Consider the following 11,669-nt stretch of genomic DNA (forward strand, 5'->3'; position numbering starts at 1 on the left):
GCAGTAGGTTTTAGCCAATATACCTTGCCCTTATCAACAGTACACATTAGTAACTCCCGCTGAATTTTTAAATTCAAGCTTAGAAACAGTGATGAAGAAAAATGAGTTGCATACAACTTCTATTTTATTTTTTATTTTTCTTACTCAAATAGTTTCTTAATTAAGATTGAGTAACGTTTATTGAACTTCATCGTTATCGAATAGTTTTATACGTATTCGCAGTTAAACAAATATATTTATGGATAAATCGATTGTGCCATCTCGCTCAAAGATATTATTGTGTTTTTTGAAAGTTATCATAAATTTTTAATATTACAGGATTTTTTTTTAAAACATATCCATGGATGCTATTTTTTACTCCCGTAATTCTCCGTGTTATATAATGTGCTCGAGTTTGCCTCAGATGTATCAATGTATTTAAAGAATGAAAAAATAACGAATTTGGGGATAAAAAAGAGCACGAACAAATGATAGTTGAAATTGACGAAATACAGTAGAAAAAAAATATTGCATGTAGTAAGAGTGATTTATTGTACAAGAGTATCAAGAAATTATTTATCAGGAGAGAGGGAGTAGGAGGCCACGAGTGCTGAAGTCATGGTGAACGCTCTGCAGTGTGCTCACTATACAACTTTCGCAAGGCTCACGCTCACCTGGCTTTCCGCGTAATATAATATTTAATACTTTTTATAAATTTTAATGTAAAATCACGGTCTGTGTTAGAGTTCAATCAGTTATGCCAGTGTATGCGATTTATTTAGGCAGTGCGGCGTGCAAACGATACAGTTCGAAATTTTAATCGTTTGTTGATATAATACGTAATTTGATGAACGAATCGACTCGCGAGTTTGTACCAGTTCTGCTATTGACTCTTAAATCTAGTATAGGATGATTAATGGAAGTAAAAAGAGTACCAGCTCGGACAAAAGTATACAAGTAAGTAATATCATGTTAGAAAAATTAAAGATTCACGTGACTGACTCGAATATTGTCCACCAAGACTTTCCAAATTAGATGCTTCACGTGAATTATTGAAATTATCGTTTGTTTTCAATCGGCAACGTGTGGAAAACCGTTATGCACGATATTGAATTTTTACTTTATGAAATTTGTACTAAAAGTACGCTTTGCAATTATTTCGATTCTCGAATCTTTTGAATAAAATCAAGAAATTTTGTTTAAGAATCAAATATTACGAAAATACGAGGAAAAATTGGGTTAGTATTAGAATTTCTCACGACTTGTAATACAATGTGTTAACCTATGACCCATATGAGTTCAGAATTAGAGTGAAACATTGAAATTAAATTTATAACGATAATTTCATGTATCGCTTATTCAGCTACAATAGAACGAGATTTATTTAGTCAACTATCTTTATTAACTGCAGTAATAATAAAAATTTTGTTTTAAATCATTATTTTTCAAGTGAATCGATTCAAGTGAAGATCGATAATTAATTTGAAAAATTAAACAAAAAGATTTTAAAAAAATTCTCTAAATAGAAATACATTTATAAAAATAAAATAATATTTATTTTTAGGTGTAAATAAGTAGCAAAGTTATGGTTTTAAAAGATTTAATTTTTATTTAGTTGGCAAAAATAAAAAGACAATTTTGCGTAGTCTGTAAAATAACTATAGCATTGTGAGTCGCGGACTTGTTTCGTAATGAATTTTTGCTAGCCCAAAATTTTTTCCAAAGAATGAACTCTGGTTGATTTAATTAAGCCGAGCTGCTGCTTTTTAATGAGCTAGTAAGCGTAGTATATAAAGTATATGTAGCCGCTTTGTGGACGTCTAATATGATGCACGAAAAAGTCAAAATTAGTCGATCAGCGCGATTGTGGTTTTTCGTAATTTTAGAGAAATCGCCAATACGAGACAAGCGATCTAAGCTCGAATTCAAGCCAATTTCGCCACTACGCTCAAATGTTCATTTACGAATTTTGTTAATTTCCTAAAAATTAATTCATTTTTATTTTTAATTCCCAGCGTTTAAGTTCTTGCCTTGATTCAATGAACTCATTCGTTTTATAAAAGTAGATTACTGGCCGATATTTTTCATTGATCGAAACTTTGCCCTTGAAACGTCAATCGTAATGGATTTTTGCCGAAACACAAAAATTCAATAAAACTTGTATTTTTCCGACCACGTTTAAAATTTTTAAAATGTTCTGGAAAAAATATAATTTGTAAAAAAAATGCAAATTTTTTAAGGTACACCCAATTAAAAATTCGATTTTTTTAAGTTTTCGTGTTTTGTTCTCTTCATCAATAATACTATGATTTTCTTTAATTTTAATTGATTAATTATTCGATCACCTATTTACTCTCTTATGTTATAACGTGATCGAACATGTAAAAAATATTGTAATGTAAATATTCACGTATGTAAATCAGATTTAAAAGTCTGTAAAACAAAGATATCGAATATGATAATTTTTCTAATAATTTTTCAATGGTTCTGTATACGGATAAATTGTCTCAGTTCTTTAAACTCCCAAGAGTAAAAGTATCACGCGTGGTCTTATTTATTTACAGGACGTAGAGAGAGGGGAAGCGCATTATCAGGCACAGCAGCTTCAAAGCAGTAGCGGAGAGAGCGAAACAAGCTTGGGAGCGGGACAGCAGCAGCAGCAGCAGCAACAGCCACAGCCACGTCTGGAGAGCAGCAGCACCTTGGTCAGTCTCAGCCAAGAGACTAGTTTAGAGGCCGAGGCCACAGCACCCGGTAGCAGCAGTAGAAGTAGCAGCAGTCGACGACGACGTTGGCATGCGGCCATCAGTTCGCTCCTGCGACCTCTCAAAGCAATGTTGCTCTTAGCTAGTGTTTTGGCTGTCCTTGCCGTTCTGTGGCTCTACCTGGGCAAGCTCTTTATTCTCCAGTTATGTCTCGTCGCCTTCGTTGCGTACTTCGTCGCAGGTGGCAGACTTCGCTGGTGTTACGTCGCCTTGAGGACAGCTCCGCGCGATTTAAAGTACGTATATATAATATTGTTTACATTGTTAACAAGCTCGAGTTTGGTATGCAAAAATTACTGCAGTATGACTTGCATATCTTTCATAACTGTAATTTGATATATACCTATACTAGCTAGTACTGACACTGTCAGATGTAATCTATAAAATTTAGATAGTCTTTTATGTTTTATCAACTATTAATTATTGATCCCTCCCATTACTTTATGCTGTATACTTAGTATGCAAATTGATTCACTTTCTTTTTTTCTTACCTTGATATATCAGTATGTTGGGTTAGTGATACAATTTGTCTATATTTATGAAATAGTTTACACAATTATGTTTGAGTAAAAATTAATCCATTCAAATTCATAATTATTACAAAATATAGTTCATATGATGAAATCAATTTTTGCAATTACGAAATAAATTCTTACAAACATGTAATTGAGCTACTGAATGCTTAAAGTGACATTTTACAAGTTGAAATTATCAGCTAATCTTATGCTTAGCAAAAATCAAACTTTATTGAAGAATAAATTAAAATTACTTTTGGTTACTTTATTTTTGTTCATTTATTTTCAAGTTTTATCTTGAGATATAGTCAGGTATAGATTATTCAACGTATGATTCAAACTTATCGATATGTTAATTCTCATTTACCTCAATTTTTAACTGATAACTTTTGTACTATCTAATTATAAAATCTTTTTGACATCATTAACTTACTGTATGTATGAAAGTATAGATTACTTATAAGATGTAAAAATTATAAATTCTTTATCACAGAGAATAATAAAATGTATGTGTTTATTTTACAGAGCCATTTGTCGTTATATATGTCTGTTATGGAACATAAAAAAACATGAAAGAAAGGATCGAAGTGTTGCTGATGTTTTTCGACAAAATCTTATCGAACATCCTAACAAATGTTGTATTGTATTCGAAGATCAAGAATGGACATTCCAGCAGGTAAATTATTACTTGTGTATAATAATTGAAATGAGCTAAGCTAAGTTGTTTGAAATAAATTTTAGGTGGAAGATTACAGCAATAAAATTGCATTTATTTTCAAATGCCATGGATTCAAAAAAGGCGATGCAGTTGCTCTTTTTCTAGAAAACTCTCCAGAATATGTTTGTATTTGGTTGGGTCTTAGTAAACTTGGAGTTATTACTTCGCTAATAAATACTAACTTGAGAAAAGCCTCCCTTACGCATAGTATTAATGTTGCAAAATGTCAAGCTCTAATATATGGATCTGGTCTAGCGGAAGGTACAGTACAATTTTTTACATGGCGAATAATAATTTTAACATTTAAGAATGAAGAAAATAGTAGATAATACTCCATTATAAATTTACTGAGCTTGGCTTTATATAAAATTTACAATATGCCTCAATTAAATAATGCATTTATCACTTACTAGTATGAAATACTATAGTGACTGAAGATTTTCAAGCCATTGCTAGCTCTTTATGATTTTGGTTCCTAAATTTGCAAAACTATAAAACATTATTCACGACGTTTTTTTTAACAACTTTTATGGCAGCGTGCTAATTTACATTTGTGTCTTCTTTTTTGTGATACGAATAGACTATAATAACGAAATAGCGTTGAGTTGACGCACCAAAACTTCCTGTTAGGTATATTACGTCGCGGTTCTTTTATGTATTTTTTACATCATAGAAAAGTGTAATAAAAGGTTGATTCAAATCCATGCAGTGCTACATTGTGAATTTGTATAAAATTTAGAAATTGCTCATGACCGCATAATTTAATGAATAAAATACTTTTTGTAGCTGTCAAAGGTGTTGTACAAACATTGGATTCCAAAATACCACTATATCGACTATCGAACGACTCGGGAGAATCTTCTGACGATTTAAATAGTCGAGAATTGAATAAGTTACTTGCGGAAGCACCTAGTACTGCACCAGTAATTCAAGAAAAAGGTTGTTATAGTGACAAACTTATGTATATTTACACTAGTGGTACGACAGGTTTGCCGAAAGCTGCTGTCATAACTAATTCAAGGTAGCTTATTGTTTTTGTCAATTACTAAGTAATTTTATAAGAACAATAACGTTAATGGTAATTGAAATATTTTCAGATTCATGTTCATTGCGAGTGGAATCCATTTCTTGGCCGGATTCAAAGAATCGGATAGATTTTATACTCCTTTGCCGCTCTATCATACTGCGGGCGGAGTAATGTCCGTAGGTCAAAGTTTGCTTCATGGCTCAACAGTTGTTATAAGAAAAAAGTTTTCTGCCAGTATGTACTTTAATGATTGCATCAAGTACAATTGTACGGTAAGTTTAATTATTTATTTTGTTTAATTTTTTCAAACTTACATAAAAAAGAATACAATATTTTCATAAGAAATCGATCATCATTCAAACTCAATAATAACGTTATTGTAGTAAAAGAATTATTTTCAAAAAGTTTTTGATATGTAACGTCTTATGGCTCGTTTGGCAGGCTAGTGAATCCGTGAAAAACGAGCGAGCGCGATAATCGTAGTTTTTTAACATCTCTTTATCTCTTAATAATAGCTGGAAAATAGCTCTTAGATAAATTTTTGGCTTTAAATACTTTACTCTTCACTATTTCGTAGATCCAATTTGATGAGCGAATATTTTAGGATTTTCGGAAACTTTTTTCTGTTATAACTTAGATCGATTCATATTTATTACCTTACTTCGTTAGACCCCTAAATTTCGCTGCACCATAAGGTGCTACTTATTATTCTTGTATTGTAAAGTACAGTTTTAGCATCGTGCAGCTAAATAGTACTTTCTCAAACGGAGTCTCAAAGTAGCTTCACCGAGCTCTGATATAAGAGTTTATTTTGGAATTAGCATTTCAACGCTAGGAACGGTCCATACAAATAAGAATTATTTTTTAAACTTTACGGTTAATGTTATTAAATGTTAATGCATGATTAAATTTAAAATGGGCCAAGTTAATTGGAAAATTTTAACCCGAACTTGAATTATACATAAACCAAACAGTTTCCATCCTTCAATCACCTTTAACTAAAAATTTTTTTTGAAGGTTGCACAATATATTGGAGAAATGTGTCGGTACGTTTTAGCTGTGTCACCAAAAAAAGAAGATACAAATCATAACATTCGCATCATCTTTGGAAATGGCCTTAGACCGCAGATTTGGCGTGAATTTGTTGCTCGTTTCAAAATCCCCAAAGTATGTGAATTCTACGGGGCTACCGAAGGAAATGCTAATATTGGTAAGCGATAAAATTGAAATGAATCTACGAACAGAAACATTCTGAACATCATTCGCATTAAGAACCGAGTCATTTTGAGGCATTCTTTTTTGCTCTCCACCGTGCGTATACTATTTTCCTAGAATCCCCACAATGACGTAATATCTCACCTTTCCTTTTTTTTTGCTATATTAGCCTTGTACATTTCAACGGAGATCAGCGATTTTTTTTGTACCTTCATTAAAATATAATCTGCGCTTATTATTTACGATTCAATTTATAGTTATGGGCTCCAAGTAAATTAATATTTTTACACTATTTCAAAGTAAATGATATAACTAAAAAAAATTTACTGATATTCATGAAAAGTTTATAAACAATTTTTTTATTACAGTTAATATTGATAACACCATAGGGGCTATCGGTTTTGTATCTCGAATACTGCCTGCAGTTTATCCCATTTCAATTATCAAAGTTAATGAAAATGGAGAACCTGTAAGAAACTCAAAAGGGCTTTGTCAAGTTTGTGAACCAAGTAAGTCTTTGCACATAGCGATATAAGATATATATGCAATTTGGATGTTTTTTCAGCTTAAACTATTCAGTTAAATTTAATTACAAAATTTTTGTATAATAACACATTCATTTAATCTTTAAAAGGCCGGTATTTAAGAAATTAAAAAAAAAAAAATACTTTCTTCTATAGAAAAGTCATCTGAAGCCTAAAACATGTGACTCAACTAATGTCAAATATTTGGAGGTCAATGACCTTGGGCCATATGGCGCATGCTGGTCCTTTATGGGTTAACATATGGACATTTCATCGCACGATATAGTTATCTAATTATTGAAAATTTATCGTTTTTATAACTATCGCGTTATTTTAATTTGCGCGTTGTATTTTCAGATAAAAATTGTTTTTTAAGCGATTTTCATTATTTGAATTTATTAAATTCATAATTGAATTTATTAAATAATGATTCCAAAATTGCTGCTCTTTAATATTTTAATTGGATTATATCAAAATTGCACAAAATATATGCAGCGATATTTTCTTATATATAATGAATATATGATTTTGATTTATAGATGAACCTGGTGTTTTCATTGGTAAAATTATTCCTAATAACCCGTCCAGGGCGTTTTTGGGTTACGTAGATGAAAAAGCCTCAACGTCCAAGATTGTTCACGACGTATTTTCGAAGGGTGATTCGGCATTTATATCAGGTAACATAACTTAATAATGATTCAATTTAATCTTCTACGCTGATAAAATAAATGGGTCGATTATCATCGGTATGCCTCTATGTATAATTGCCTCTTAAATTCAAAATTCTATTCGTGATACTACACTCGGCAACAAAATTATCGCCACAAAAAATATCATCGAAATTTTGTCGATTTTCAAATGCTTCTATCTTGGGCTATACTTATCGTATCGACACGAATTTTTTTTTGATTTCTTGGAAATTTTGTCCTCTTTAAATCCATATATACTATTATTAGATTTGAGTCAATATCGAGTTATTTGAGCGCAACACTGAAATTTGCTGAAAGAAAATGAGTGTTTGAATGTGTACCAGTACCACAGTAATTTTTTAATTGTATATTAGTAATTTTTTAATTATAATTATTCACAACAAATTTATCGAATGGCGTTAACATGCAACTTTTCGAAAAATGCGAACAATAGATCTTACCTACAAACTGTCTCAAAAAATTGTGGCATCTTAATTAACTTTTGGAAGATCATTTTTTATGATATTCAGCGTTAATTTTTTTTCAACAAAGTTAGTCTCTCGCTTACGAGTTAACGTCGTATTGTCACGTACTCTCATTGATCGATGCACCTTTCAAGCTTTTAGACCATTTTTCTATCTTAACGTTAGTTGCACTTGACACAAAAATTGCAGCTTTAAATCGTTTTTTTAGAGCACAGAAGAACACCAATAGAGGTTGAAAAATATAGTTTACCTAAATTTCTTATAAGAAAGAAATCTAAAGCTAACTCGTTGGAATTTGCATCAAAATGATGTGCTTTTAATTTTTGAATCTTTTTTGAATCTTTTTTAAAAAATATTCTTTAACGGAAGGGTATGTTTCAGAACTGTACTTTAAAAAAAAGTAAAATTCTTCGAGACTGAAAATTTGAAGTTTTATGCAATTGACTCATTCTTCACCCAGACACAAATAAAATACTAACAATGTATGAATTTTTCTGCTTCAGGTGATATTCTTGTAGCAGACGAACTAGGATACTTGTATTTCAAAGATAGAACAGGAGACACATTCCGATGGAAAGGTGAAAACGTTTCAACGTCTGAAATCGAAGCAATCATAAGTAATTTTATCAATTACCGAGACTGTATTGTCTATGGTGTAGAGGTAAATTCATTTATTATTATCTTTAATCCAACTCTCTGTTCACTTTGTACAAATAGTTCAACACCAACATTATGAAAAGTAAATAATACATTTTACTTGTATTTTTATAAAATGAAGTGTGGGATCGATCAATTTAAAAGTGGTTGCATTTGGCTCATTAATATCCCGAAAAAGTTTAAGCAGCCTGGGTGCTGTAATTCACATAGTTTACACTTGAAGTTACTAAAAATGGACATAGTGCAAAAAATCTTAATTGTTAAAAAATATTAAACGGCGACCAAATTTACGGATGAAGTACATGAAACGGTTCTTACGAACAATTTTATCTTCGTAAAGTAATGAAAAGCGGACGTAAAATTTCTCAAAAATTGAATAACATTCTTTTCGATGCTATGGCATCTTTGAATCTTAAGTTTATTAGTATCTAGTTAAGTTAATATTACGTATGATAACAGTGTACGGCGTTTACGCAAACTACAGTCCCAACAAGTTTCGGTCCTATTTTTCATTACTGATATTATTATAATCATTTCAGGTCTTTGGCGCCGAAGGTAGAGCTGGTATGGCTGCAATTCATGATGCAGACGGAACTTTAGATATTGCGCATTTATCGAGCGCTGTAAAAGAACATTTACCAGTGTATGCTAGACCTCAATTCATTCGAATACTTACTAAAATTGATCTCACAGGTATGTACATCAAAATGATTCCTTACCATTCCTTTAAAATAAATACGATCTGTGGTATTAATATAAACTCTTATATTTTCAAGGTACTTTTAAGTTGAAGAAAAAGGATTTGCAGGTTGAAGGATACAACCCAAAAGTTATTCGTGATAAATTATTCTATTTTGATGCTAAACTAGGGTACCAGCTATTATCAGAGGAAAAGTACGAGCAAATTCAAACTGGAAAAATTAGATTTTAAAATGCAACTTGGAAAAAACGTGAAAGCTAACTTGAAGTACAATAAAAAAAGGTGATTTGGAAGTTTCAATAATTTGGGTTAAGTTGTTGGAAAAATTCCTTGGGGTTATAAAACATAGTTATTTTTATTGTTATTTTTTATATCTTAAATATGTTAACCTATTGTTATTATTTTTTATTCAAAATGAAAGAAATGTTTCATGAACGTTAAAGTATTTAACTGAACCAAAAATTAAAATTTATTGCATTCATTAAGTTTGCAAATTTCACCTATTTTCAGTTTGTCTTGATCAAATTATCAAAAATAACGATAAATTATAATTTTATTGCGATCATTTTTCTAACATTCACATGAAACATCTGCAAAAATGAAAAATCTTATTTGGAATTGAAAGTTCTCTTGAATGTTAAGTTTTTAAAGTTCTCTGTTGATCTTCTACATTCATGAAAAATTTCTTTTTTTCTTAATAAAAAAAACATAAGTATTTAAGTTTTGGGTAGTTCTTTTATTATATTGGTTATACAATTTTTTACGTATTTTATTTATTTTAAATCATAATTAAATAGTTGAATCTATCCAAATTTGTTTGGAAGTATTTTTGGAATTTTTAAAATGTTTAAAAATCGCTATGTAATGCATACGTTTTTGACAAACATAAGATCATTGAGAAAATCTGATTTTACAGATTGAAAATAAAACTTATAGAGATGTATGCTAATTCCACTATGTATTCATGTTAATGTATAAATAGCTCAAATCGGATTATTATATATTTTTTAAATATTTTTCTATCGTATGTGCACAATGTAATATTGACTTAGGATGTATTATGAAAGAAACATTGTATATTTTAAGTTTGTCAAAAACTTTTAGAAATTTCATGAGAAATCTATACGAATGTTCAATTGTATGGCTACGGTAAAAAATAGAAAAATAAAAAAAACTGTCTGCATACAAATATAGTCAGATTAAGTTTCAAGCTTTAGATATCGAAAATTTAAAAATCATATTACATTCCACTTAATGAAGAAATAGAAAAATTAAAGTTTCACGTTATCGATATATTATAATGGGAAATAATCAGTTCAAAACGAACGGAAATATTTTTTAAAATGCATTATATTTCGAAACGATCGTATGACAAAAAAAATTCAATCTAAAAGCACAAATATATAAAATTTGCACAATATACGTCGCAATTTGCAATTTTAAAAAGTCGCTTCTTCTATTTTGGACTGACTTTTTTCCCTATAAAAACTAGAACAAAGTAGTTAATGATACGTCATATCTACTTATCGTTATATTATGCTATGGATACTGGTAGCACAGTGATATAACGTAGAAGCGCAACAAAGTATAATTTATTCAATAAATAAATCACTAAATTCATTATGCTTCCCTACCTGAAACTTCGATGTACTTTTAATTTTAACTTAAACATGACATTAGGGTGAGTTATATTGAATTATTGTTATATTCATTCTCATATTTGATGCCTTCCGAATGTTGTCTTCAAAAAGTCAACTTTTAATTATCAATTGTTGACGAAAAATTGGGTTCTGTTTTTTTTATGAAATATTGATGAATAATATAATTTATAATATTTTTATTAACTTATAGAATTATTCAATAAGCATGATTGTAAATTTTTGGGAATTGAGACTGAATTATTGTAAATATTGGTTGATGTTAATAAATAACTGTTTTTTACAGCTTATTATTATTATTTCTTTCAGTAAATAATACAAATTTAATAATTTTAAGACATTTTTTAAAAGTAGGTTAAAAAAATTGAATACTGCATCAGCGCATCGACATGTCTATCATGATTCATTGAATCGCAAGTTATTTTTTAAGAGAATCAATACTGAAACTTGAAATTCCGAATGCTTACGGTTACCTTACTATCATATTTCATGAGTCAACGAAAAGTTTTTATCTAAAATTAGTTTATAATTATTTTGTTTGTTTCTTTTTACATACTGCTTATCCTTAATATCTATTCCGTTACTTGGGTTATTTATAAAGATATAGTATTAATAAAGATCGGTCAAAAAATCTGATCTAAGTCACGTTACAAGGATTAAGTGATATGTCAACCAATCGGTAAAACAATTTTCAATTTCCAGGTATGAAATCAAATCTTTTTAAAACCTCTTTCTCC

General features: G+C 29.9%; 1 protein-coding gene across 1 annotated transcript; it reads left to right on the forward strand.

The window, feature by feature from the left end:
• Positions 1-627: 627 nt before the first annotated feature.
• Positions 628-10,914, forward strand: LOC106654801 (long-chain fatty acid transport protein 4-like). Its single transcript, XM_014374825.2, has 12 exons — positions 628-936; positions 2,544-2,980; positions 3,785-3,935; positions 4,001-4,238; positions 4,764-4,998; positions 5,075-5,276; positions 6,022-6,214; positions 6,588-6,728; positions 7,283-7,420; positions 8,421-8,578; positions 9,114-9,267; positions 9,351-10,914. The coding sequence occupies exons 1-12, from the start codon at positions 889-891 to the stop codon at positions 9,503-9,505; spliced, it is 2,250 nt and encodes a 749-aa protein (XP_014230311.1). The 5' UTR covers positions 628-888; the 3' UTR covers positions 9,506-10,914.
• Positions 10,915-11,669: the final 755 nt, after the last annotated feature.

The sequence above is a fragment of the Trichogramma pretiosum genome, unplaced genomic scaffold, assembly GCF_000599845.2.
Source record: "Trichogramma pretiosum strain Unisexual culture from Peru unplaced genomic scaffold, Tpre_2.0 scaffold63, whole genome shotgun sequence".
NCBI lineage: Eukaryota > Metazoa > Arthropoda > Insecta > Hymenoptera > Trichogrammatidae > Trichogramma > Trichogramma pretiosum.

Excerpts from the sequence above, each read along its gene's own strand:
- LOC106654801 (XM_014374825.2), top strand. The coding sequence starts at position 889 with ATGATTAATGGAAGTAAAAAGAGTACCAGCTCGGACAAAAGTATACAA. Across the intron at positions 3,936-4,000 it reads AAGAATGGACATTCCAGCAG|GTGGAAGATTACAGCAATAA; the intron begins GTAAATTATTAC and ends AATAAATTTTAG. Across the intron at positions 6,729-7,282 it reads TTGTCAAGTTTGTGAACCAA|ATGAACCTGGTGTTTTCATT; the intron begins GTAAGTCTTTGC and ends TTTGATTTATAG.